Source organism: Salvelinus sp. IW2-2015, linkage group LG22 (genome assembly GCF_002910315.2).
Source record: "Salvelinus sp. IW2-2015 linkage group LG22, ASM291031v2, whole genome shotgun sequence".
Lineage (NCBI taxonomy): Eukaryota > Metazoa > Chordata > Actinopteri > Salmoniformes > Salmonidae > Salvelinus > Salvelinus sp. IW2-2015.
This window is the reverse complement of record NC_036862.1, coordinates 8902566-8913807: the sequence shown is the minus strand read 5'-3', so window position 1 is coordinate 8913807 and position 11242 is coordinate 8902566. Positions and strand designations below refer to the sequence as shown.

At 47.3% G+C, this 11242-nt stretch overlaps 1 protein-coding gene across 1 annotated transcript in view; it reads right to left on the bottom strand.

The window, feature by feature from the left end:
• Positions 1–824: 824 nt before the first annotated feature.
• Positions 825–11242, bottom strand: part of LOC139022775 (latent-transforming growth factor beta-binding protein 2-like) — a 44507-nt gene continuing 34089 nt past the window's right edge. Inside the window, exon 6 of the mRNA XM_070433956.1 lies at positions 825–1108. Within this exon, the coding sequence (XP_070290057.1) occupies positions 825–1108 (284 nt within the window). The remainder of the gene's footprint in view (positions 1109–11242) is intronic.

Genomic DNA, 11242 nt, shown 5'->3' with positions numbered 1-11242 from the left:
ATTTCAACGACTGCGTAGTTCGTTGCGATTGGCAAATATGATGACGTGCATTTTCCAGGGTCTCAATACCGCCATGCAGGGAAACGTCAGTGTTTGGCTTTTCTTCATGTTGTACAAATATACTTCACCATCTAAGAGCGTACTGTATGTCAACTGATTCAATTTGGTCAGAAACATCTGGATGTCATAACACCCAAAATTCACATTTGGAAAGTCAGTGAGAGCAAGTATTCGTAAGTAGCCGAATCGGAGTGTTCTCATATGCATTGTAATGATGTTAAAACAATGGGAAATGAGTGATTGTGAATGTCTCAGAGACCTCGAGGAATTGCTGTCCGTGTTTCAAGGCTTATTACCTATTGGCACCAATAGGTACAATTCAAGTGTTGAGCACTGGCCAAGAGAAAACAGTCATGTATAACTGTCATCTTTAGCGCAGCACACACGGTGCAGTTTGAATGTAATTAATCTACAGGAAAGACACGCTTTATGTAACTGTGTGACGCGTGAACCTTAGTTGACCATTTTTGCACACTCAAAGCCAAACCACAGATGACTAAATGTCAGACGTAAGCATAATTTGTCATGCATTATTAGGCAATTAATGATGGTTAATTTGATCATTTAAAAAAAACACTGTTTTCTTTCATTTCAGTATCAGTCCATCAAAATGCAGAGAATTAGCTGTCGTTGTGCTCATTCTAGAGTTCTATTCTACGTTTTTATCCCAGTCTTACTGTCAAGGAGAGGCTCCTTCACTAGAGACATTGGACTCTGCTTTAAAGATTTGTGTCTAACGTATACGTTGTTTAATTCCTCACCATTCAGATCCCACCACTGCCACCAATGAGGCCGGCCTTGCCACACTTACCACCGCTGGGCTGACTGTGGCTCTGCTGCTGGCTCTGCAGGGGGAGAATGTACTCTGACTGGGTCAGTAGCTGCTGACTGGCCAGCACCGAGGGGCTGCGCGGAGGCTTCTCAATGTCATTGGTGGAGGGCGTGGCCACGGGGATGTGGCAGAATTTGCCAGTGAAGGTTGGTGGGCAGAGGCAGCGGTCCTTCTGGATGCAGACCCCTCCGTTCTGACACAACATGGGGCACAGGACTGGAGGAGAAACAGAGGAGGGAGGGAGGGAAACAGAACGGCTCTATAAACTTTGACCTCAGTGAGGGAAAAACATGGAGTCCAAGACATCAACAACTGAAATAGAACTCCGGCACTGAGAGAAACAATAACCATATTGTTTGATGTCCTGTAGTGATTTCCATGGTTCGGTTACCATTAGGGCCAAGAGTTCCTCCCTGTTGCGGTTCAAATGTAACAAYACAAACTCACGATTCAGATACAATCCGACTACAAAACCAAGGGCAGAGTCAAACAATTTTACGCCTACCTAGCCAACCAAGACAACAAGAGAAAACCTCCAACACATGTCCTTGTGACAGAGATAATTGATAGACCGTTTGGGCACACTGTAAACAATGCCATTCAAAACAACACTGATTGGTTACAGAGCACACAAATACAATCTTTACATTGTGTCCCCCTTTTTTACCACAATGAATGGAAAACAAGCAGCACTCTGACGAAAACCATGTCTCTGCTTATTATGCCCACCAGCACATGCTTTCCATATCACATGGCTGTGCTGTATTAATGCGCATAATAATAATAATAACAGCGTTGGAAAACTTGGCCCTGGCCCATGCCCAAGTCCATGGAAAATAATTGACCATGGCACTGCAGCTAGACAGAGAGAGAGAGAAAGAGAGAGATGCCTGGCAGTTAGCTGAACAGAATTATCTTTCCAGCATCTATAATCAGTCCATTATGCATCTCCTTGGCCAACTGTCTGTCCATCATACACTGGGCCAGAAGGATCAACTCAGTCTCGTGAGTAAACAATATCTGAAGCAGTATGATAGAGGGAGGGAGGGGTGAGAGAGTGAGGGGGAGAGAGAGAAAGAGAGCGAGAGAGAAAGAGACAAATATGAATGTACTGATGAACCTACTTGTGTGACTTTCTATCCATATTGTCATTGGGTAGAATATAAACCTGCTCTCTCTTAATTACCTCTACAGGATCGGTGTCCCCCCCACGGGACGGTTGAGCTAACGTGCGCTAATGTGATTAGCATGACGTTGTAAGTAACAAGAACATTTCCCAGGACATAGACATGTTTAATATAGGCAGAAAGCTTAAATTCTTGTTAATCTAACTGCACTGTCCAATTTACAGTAGCTATTACAGTGAAATAATACCATGCTATTGTTTGAGAGTGCACAGTTTTGTACCTCAAAAAAACTATTAGGCACACTTGTGCAGACTTGATACAACATTTTGAACAGTAATGCAAAGGTTCATTGGATCAGTCTAAAACTTTGCACATAGACTGCTGCCATCTAGTGGCCAAAATCTAAATGGCACCTAGACTCCTAAGTCTTGCATTTCAAAGATGGAGAAAACAATATAGGAAACGCATGTTTTTTTCTTTGTATTATCTTTTACCCGATCTAATGTGTTATATTATCCTACATTAATTTCACATTTCCACAAACTTCAAAGTGTTTTATTTCAAATGGTATCAAGAACATGCATATTCCTGACTCAGGTCCTGAGCTACAGGAAATTAGATTTGAATATGTCATTTTAGGCCAAAATTTGAAAAAAAAGTGTTAGATCCTTAAGAGGACACTCTTTGCATTTGTGTTCTGTGGTAATTTACCACTCAAATGAGCCTGCAATCAAGACAGAGGGTTCAGCTAAAGCTGTTTCCTCTGAGGTGAACATCTCATCAGAGTGGTTTGGAGAGGATACTGTAAAACACAACTATTGGACTGTATGAGGTCCCGACAGTCACACTGATTATAGGCCTTCACCTTTCCCCGAGCCTTTCGGAACCTGGAAAGACGACGGCAGCTGAAGGCTGTCCAAAGTACACACTGATCCATCATTTTGAGTTTCCCTAGGGGTGGCACACAATTGATTTTCCGTCTGAATACGAAGTCCTCTGGGCTCCAGTGAGCGTGTCAGCATCGGGGTAACTATCGTACAGGTCTCTTTTCTCAGTTTCTGTCATGCTCTCGCCCATTGTTCCAGAGGCCATGGCGAGGAACAGGAAAAAGGTTGGTGTTTTTGTCAGGAAAAGGCTTTTTACAAGAGGAATTTACAGTATAGTGACTTAGGAGTTCTCTAGGTTCCTATCGCAGAGAGCCTGTGTCCGGCTTCCGGGGCTAGAGCAGCAGCGTTCTGCTGTGTGGAGTAGGTTTCCGGTGGAGAAATCATGAGTTGAGCATATGCAGTGTATCAGTGTGTGTATTCCCCGCTGTGGCGTAGCCGTGGTGATGAGCAGCCGTGGTGATGTGCAGTATGCAAACTGAGAAGGTGACCTAATTGTTTGCTCCGAGTCAGACGTGTGCATCCCTCCAGATGCAACGGATACATCCACCAGATTTTACACAGGGAGAGGAGAAATTAGGTATAGAGAGATCAAGAAAGAACATGACGAGAGATGTTGACAAGAGCAGCCGAAAGCAGAGAGAGACGAAGAGAGCGAAAAGCAGACTAGACGCGAGATACTTTAAAGATAGGTAGATGATGGACGAGAGGCCGAAAGACGAGAGAGAGAAGAGAGAGGCGAAAGAGAGAAAGACAGAGAGAGAGAGGTGGAGAGAGAGATGTGAGAGGGATGAGAACGAGATGTAGAGAAGAGACCACGAAGAGAGACGAAGGTATGGGAAGAAGCGCTGTACGGGAAGATAGACAAGAGAAGGAGAGATGGCGCTGGAGAGAGGAGAAGAGATGACGGAGCGAGATGAGAGAGACGAGCACTTCAAATGCGGAAAAGGACAGAATCTGATATCGGTGAAAAGAGGATAGAGAGAGGGAAAGAGAGCGACAAGAGAAACAGAGGAGGATGGACGCAAGACCGTCGGCGGAAAACAGAGGGGTGACGGATAGCAAGAGCACAACAAACTAAGATAGGTATAAAAGAAGGCCGAGACAAATGCAAGAGGTGAGATAAAGAAAAGAGGGGGAGGTGGACAGACGGAAGGCGGAAGAGAAGACAGGAAGTGATAAACGAGACCACAGGGGGACTAAGAAAATCGAGGTGAGGGAAGACAGACAGAGAGAGAGACAAAGAAAGAGAAAGCACACCGCCCCCCTAAAATTTCAGACAGTGTAGTGCGGGCGAGACGGTGGCGCTACGCAGGACGGGCCAGGGACAGAGGATGGGTTAACGAGAGAGGGCCAAGAAAACATGGAAGGAGAGGACAGAAAGACAGAGAAGGCAGCGGACGGCGCGTGTGAGGGTCTTTGAGCGGGGTGCAGATGTGGTGTGCCTGACGGCAACTCATCGGACTGAAATTTAATGCCCGTCTTGACCTCTATTCAATCGCTGCCCACGAGCATGGAGGGTGCTAACTTTAGCGGCGTGATTGCCTCGAAGTCGTTTGTGCTGATTTCAAATAATACGTTGCATTCGCTCGATGTGGTGCAGTGTGTGGTAGGACGCGAGCGTGGGGCTGGCTCCAAACACATCGGTGTCTGGGACCCAACAGAAACGTTTTGAGGAATTGTTTCGCATTCGAAGACGAGTGTCGTGGTTCGGGGAGGATAGCAAACCTGATTCATTGTGGAGAAGAAGGTGAGAAAGTTAGGTGGGCGTGTCGGTTTGCGCGAGTGAGCGGGGTGGGAGTGCGGGTAGAGCCAGACAAAGATGCATGCCGTCCGGATGAAGAGAGAACAGGGCATCGTGAGCAAGGCTACCACAGTGCTTTGGTTGTGTGCACCCCTCAGGATACAGGACTCGCATTGGAAGACCCTGATCGGTGAGATCTGCGGGTCAGCCCGGTTCTTCTCAAAGAAGGAGTGGCGTCGCGATGCGTGTGTCGTGGCGTGCTGGTGTGGTGTGTGAAAGCCAACTTTTCTTACCACTCTTAGAGTTGGGCCAAGGCCAGGTGCGGGTGCCTCTAACTCCTAGGAAGCTCTTTGGCGCACCTTTCGCCTCCCTCGGAGCGCGGTCTGTGGGGAAATCCTCCTCCCCCCTTCCTCCCCCGGATCCTCCTCCCTCGTGGCTGCAGGAAGTGACTTCGCCAACCCGAGTGTTTTGAAGATGGAGAGTGGAGTCGACGACATACGTCCGATTCTCGTGTTGCTAAGTCAAACGCGGTACCATACTCCGCTCCCGGGGTTTGCAGCTCACAGAACTGCGCCAACCCTGTTGTTCGACCTCTTTTCTCCCCTGCGCGCTGCCAGATGAAATCTCGCGTCTCTGTATTTTGTATGCACGGTCCGGACCCACCCGCGGTACGCGCCCGGCCCAAAACGAGCACCGAGGCGTCACTGCGCTCCGTCGACCCTGCGCTCCAGTCCACTGCACAACGTCCCCAACACCCAACCTGCCACCGCTTCTGGAACCACTCCCCTGACTCCCCCCTTTTTTCTCCTCTCTTTCTCCAGACGCATTTCCGAGACCTTCTCCCTTACCTCACACCTCGCTCATCAAACTCATCCTTGGACCGCTGGCTACGTCCCTTCCGTCTTCAAGAGAGCGAGAGATTGCACCCCTGCTGAAAAAAACCTAACACCGATCCTCCGATTGTCAACAACTTACAGACCAGTATTCCCTTCTTTCTTTTCTCTCCAAAACTCATCGAACGTGCCGTCCTTGGCCAGCTCTCCCGCTATCTCTCTCGAATGACCTTCTTGATCCAAATCAGTCAGGTTTCAGACTAGTCATTCAAACTTGAGGACTGCTCTTCTCTGTATCACGGAGGCGCTCCGCACTGCTAAGCTAAACTCTCTCTCCTCTGCTCTCATCCTCCTAGAACCTTCGGCTGCCTTCGATACTGCTGAACCATCAGATCCTCCTCTCCACCCTCTCCGAGTTGGGCATCTCCGGCGCGCGCCCACGCTGGATTTGCGCCTACCTGACAGGTCGGCTCCTACCAGGTGGCGTGGGCGAGACTGTCTCCTCACCACGTGCTTCTCACCACTGGTTGTCCCCAGGGCTCTGTTCTAGGCCCTCTCCATATTCTCGCCTATACACCAAGTCACTTGGCTCTGTTCATAACCTCACATGGCTCTCCTATCATTGCTATGTGCAGACGACACACAATTAATCTTCTTCCTTTCCCCTTCTGATGACCAGGTGGCGAATCGCATCTCTGCATGTCTGCAGACATATCAGTGTGATGACGGACCACCACCTCAAGCTGAACCTCGGCAAGACGGAGCTGCTCTTCCTCCCGGGGAAGGACTGCCCCGTTCCATGATCTCGCCATCACACGTTGAACTAACTCCATTTGTCCTCCTCCCAAGAGCGCTAGAAGAACCTTGGGTGATCCTGGACAACACCCTGTCGTTCTCAACTAACATCAAGGCGGTGGCCGTTCCTGTAGGTTCATGCTCTACAACATCCGCAGAGACGACCCTGCCTCACACAGGAAGCGGCGCAGGTCCTAATCCAGGCACTTGTCATCTCCCGTCTGGATTACTGCAAACTCGCTGTTGGCTGGGCTCCCTGCCTGTGCCATTAAACCCCTACAACTCATCCAGAACGCCGCAGCCCGTCTGGTGTTCAACCTTCCCAGTTCTCTCACGTCAACCCCGCTCCTCCGCTCTCTCCACTGGCTTCAGTTGGAAGCTCCGCATCCGCTACAAGACCATGGTGCTTGCCTACGGAGCTGTGAGGGGACGGCAACCTCAGTACCTTCAGGCTACTGATCAGGCCCTACACCCAAACCAAGGCACTGCGTTCATCCACCTCTGGCCTGCTCGCCTCCCTACCACTGAGGAAGTACAGTTCCCGCTCAGCCCAGTCAAAACTGTTCGCTGCTCTGGCACCCCAATGGTGGAACAACTCCCTCACGACGCCAGGACAGCGGAGTCAATCACCACCTTCCGGAGACACCTGAAACCCCACCTCTTCAAGGAATACCTAGGATAGGAATAAAGTAATCCTTCTGACCCCCCCCCCCCTTAAAAGATTTAGATGCACTATTGTAAAAGTGGTTGTTCCACTGGATGTCATAAGTGAATGCACCAATTTGTAAGTCGCTCTGGATTAGAGCGTCTGCTAAATGACTTAAATGTAAATGTTAAATGTTTCACTGCACTCATATCCATGTAATGCAGTACATCTCTCAGGCCAGTGTGGAACAACAGGTTATCACACCATGTAGAGCTTAAGTTTTCACCAGAGGCTGTTTAATTTGTGTTTAGAGGCACATTACCTGTCTAAATGATGGTGGGACACCAGTGGAACCCCGTGAAATCACTTCCTGTCTCCCCAGGCTTTACAGCTAGGCCTTGGAGGATGTTGTATGTACTTCAAGGCTGACCGCATTAGCCCTCCCTGGAAAGAATAATACAGTGTGTGTGTGTGTGCGTGTGCGTGTGTGTGTGTGTGTGTGTGTGTGTGTGTGTGTGTGTGTGTGTGTGTGTACAGGGAGATGTTTTGAGGCAACTCAAAGAAACATGCCATTTGGGCTCCCTATTTGCATGCAGGAGTAGGAAGGTTCAGCTGGCCATAGTTTCCACAGCTTGAACAGAGATGCTTAACCCATGATGTCCTCATGCACACCCGGCCTGTACCTTTAGCAAGACAACCCTGAATACTCCTCAATGTGGGTGAGGAAGATAATTACTCTTCAGCTTTCTGCTGTAATGTATCAGGTGAACGCAGAATTAATACCAGCAATGCAACTTTACTCAAACAAAGCAGCTGGAATTTGGAAGCAAATCAAAGTTTATTCATCATACTCAAAGGATACAGCGTAGTGTACACGGTACAATGAAATGCTTACTTGCAAATAGACTCACTGTAGTGTTTCATGTAGTTTGCCTCAGTGCAGCTGGCAATCAGCATGAGATCATGAGGTCCAACTGCAACAATAAAACTAATCAGAATGGCAGTTATCCAAACCACCCCAGATCAACTTTGCCATAGCACCTTGAATAGTTGGATAGTTAGGTCTCTCTTTGAATGGTTAAACATGCACTGAGATATTCACAGAGATATTTTGGGCTCTGTTGGCCACTTCTGCCTGACCAGACATTTTTCACATGTCTGTGATAGAGGGCATCGACTGGGTCATAGCCAATAGGACCAGAGAGAGAGAGAGACTATACTGTAAGTATGGCAAGACAAAACAATAGTGTAATTTACACTAGTGTACAGTGGAGCACTGTCTACTGTCTGTCTAATTTAACATGCATGGTGCTAGGGGAGAGTGAGTCATTGTTCCTGGTCTGTCTGTTTCATGCTACCCCACCTGACATGTTACCGGCCACTAACATGGTATGTGTGCATTGGGGGGGGGGTCTTGTTTGTACGCAAGTGTGACTTCGCGCTGACATCATTCAGTCTAGGAACAAGCCTATAAACCAGACGTGTGGTAAGTGGACAAAAGGGGAGGTGACTTTCCCTGAGCCCGTTTATACAAGATATGGGTTATTACTCATTACTCAGGTGATGGGAAAACAAACAACTGGGTTAGCAGCTATTTAAAGCTTACCAAGTCTGGGTTATTATGAATAAATGCAATGTTCAAAGTTGACTGTAGACATAGGCCTGCATTGAGAAACATGCCTACAGGACGCACGACTCCGAGACCATCGTTAAGTTTGCCGACGACACAACGATAGTAGGCCTGATTGATCACCGACGACGATGAGACAGCCTATAGGGAGGTCAGAGGCCTGGCTATTGTGGTGCTAGGACAACAACCTCTCCCTCAACATCAGCAAGTTAAAGGAGCTCATCGTGGACTACAGGAAATGGAGGGGCCGAACACGCCCCCATTCACATCGACGGGGCTGTAGTATAGTGGGTCGAGAGCTTTAAGTTCCTCGGTGTTCACATCACAAAGGACCTATCATAGTCCAAACACACCAACACGGTCGTGAAGAGGGCACGGCAATGACTCTTCCACCTCAGAAGGCTGAAAAGATTTGGCATGGGCCCTCAGATCCTCAAAAAGTTCTACAGCTGCACCATTGAGAGCATCATGACTGGCTGCATCACCGCTTGGTATGGCAACTGCTCGGCATTCGACCGCAAGGCGCTACAGAGGGTAGTGCGTATGGCCCAGTACACCACTGGGGCCAAACTTCCTGCCATCCAGGACCTCTATAACAGGTGGTGTCAGAGGAAGGCCCTAGAAATTGTCAAAGACTCCAGCCAACCAAGTCATAGACAGTTCTCTGCTACCACATGGCAAGCGGGACCGGCGCGCCAAGTCTGGGAACAAAAGGCTCCTGAACAGTTTCTACCCCCAAGTCATAAGACTGCTGAACAGTTAATCAAATGCCTACCCGGGCTATTTACATTAGCTAGGTTTACATCCAATAGGCGACAGATTTGAATGATAATATTCAAAAATCCGCATGAAAACAATATGCACATTTTCCACCAGAGATGTGTTTCCATCAAATGTACTTTTTGCAGATAAAAGGCTGTACGTGATGACGTAGTGCACGTAAAAATACATTTTGCGGTTAAATTCCGACGTACCGAGAGAAGAAAAAAAAGAAAAGTTAAATGAGTTTCTGTGCATTCAACTCTACTGATGATTTTCTCACCAAGAATGTTGCGCGCTATCTGCACGCTGTTGGCTAGAGCACACGTATAGCCTACATGATGAGATTTTATGGACAAAAGAACAAGATCATTTTTATTTGTCAAACGACAGCCAAGCGTCATTATCATGTCACCAGAATAAGACCCTGGATATTTATTGGAAAGGAGCATCAAGCTCATCACCGAGCACTTTCACCACCCTGTGAAGTTCATCATCACTTATTTCATCTGTTGCCTGATAAATTGCATGCTTTCCCGACGTAGTGGGAGGACCACACAATATGTCATCGTGTGACTCCAAGTTTACTTCGATATTATATAATCTAGGTAATTCAAGAGCCATCTTCAAGGCAGTCATTTTAAGCATGACATCACATGGTCATCTTGTGCATTCATTCCCACCCCCTCTAAACCAGAGGTTGTTATATAAATGATGTGATGATGGTAACAAGCCAGCACTGATGCACATGATGCTAGTACAGGAAACACGTGGCTGTGATTAGCTTCATATACCATGCTATTTTGTTGTCTTAGGGCTCTCTGTGTTGTGGTGTCTTCATCACATCTGGCCATGATTGGGAGTCCCATAGGGCAGCGCACAATTGGCTCAGCGTCGTCCGGGTTTGGCCGGGATTGGCCGTCATTGTAAATAAGAATTTGTTCTTAACTGATTTGCATAGTTAAATAAAGGTTAAATAAAATACAAATAAATAAATAAAAAATCCCAGCCCCTGTCCCCGCAGGCCTTTTGCCTTTTTGTAGGCCGTCATTGTAAATAAGAATTTGTTCTTAATTAACTGACCTACCTAGTTAAATAAAAAGTTAAATAAATCAATAAAAATAAAATGCGCAACGGCCCTAGTCGTGTCCGTCCATAATTTCCAAACATTATGCAACTAACTCCTCTCATCTCAACTATCAAACATCTAGAAGGCCCCCATGAAGGGTTAAGGCACTCTGGCTCAGAACATAAAACTAAGGCTTGTTCAGAAACTATGAGAAAGTACAATCATTCTGGCCCAGCGTATCAAAACACAGACAAAAACACAGAATCTCTCGGATTAGCCAGACACGAGGCAGCCGTGGTCTGGTCACTGAAATGTAGTTTTATTACTGAACAAATGCAGCTAATCTCCACTTAATCCCAGGATGTATTTGGAGTTGTGTGTCGGTCTGTCTTAACGGCTCAGTCTAGGAGGTAGTGAGTGTGTAAAGAAGTTGCACTCCGAATTACAGAAGTGATTAACGCAGGATTACAACAAACTGGGCAACAAGATCAAGAGGAAGGGTGAATACATAAAGAGGCTAAGGGAGAGAGAGAGAGAGAGACCGTCTCACAGTTCAAGCTGTACCTATGATGAAAAATTACAGCCTCTACATGCTTGTAAGTAGGAAAACCTGCAAAATCGGCAGTGTATCAAATACTTGTGTCTCCCCACTGTATGCTTTCTCTCTCTTCTCTCTCCTCTCCTCTCTCTCTCTCTCTCTTCTCTCTTCTCATCTGCTCTCTCTTCTCTCTCCTCTTTCCTCTTCTCTCACCATCTTCTCTCTCTCTCTCTCTCTCTCTCCTTCTCTCACCACTCTCTTCACCATCTCTCTCTCTCCTCTCCTTCTCGCATCCATGTCTCGTCACCAAATCTCTCTCTCACCA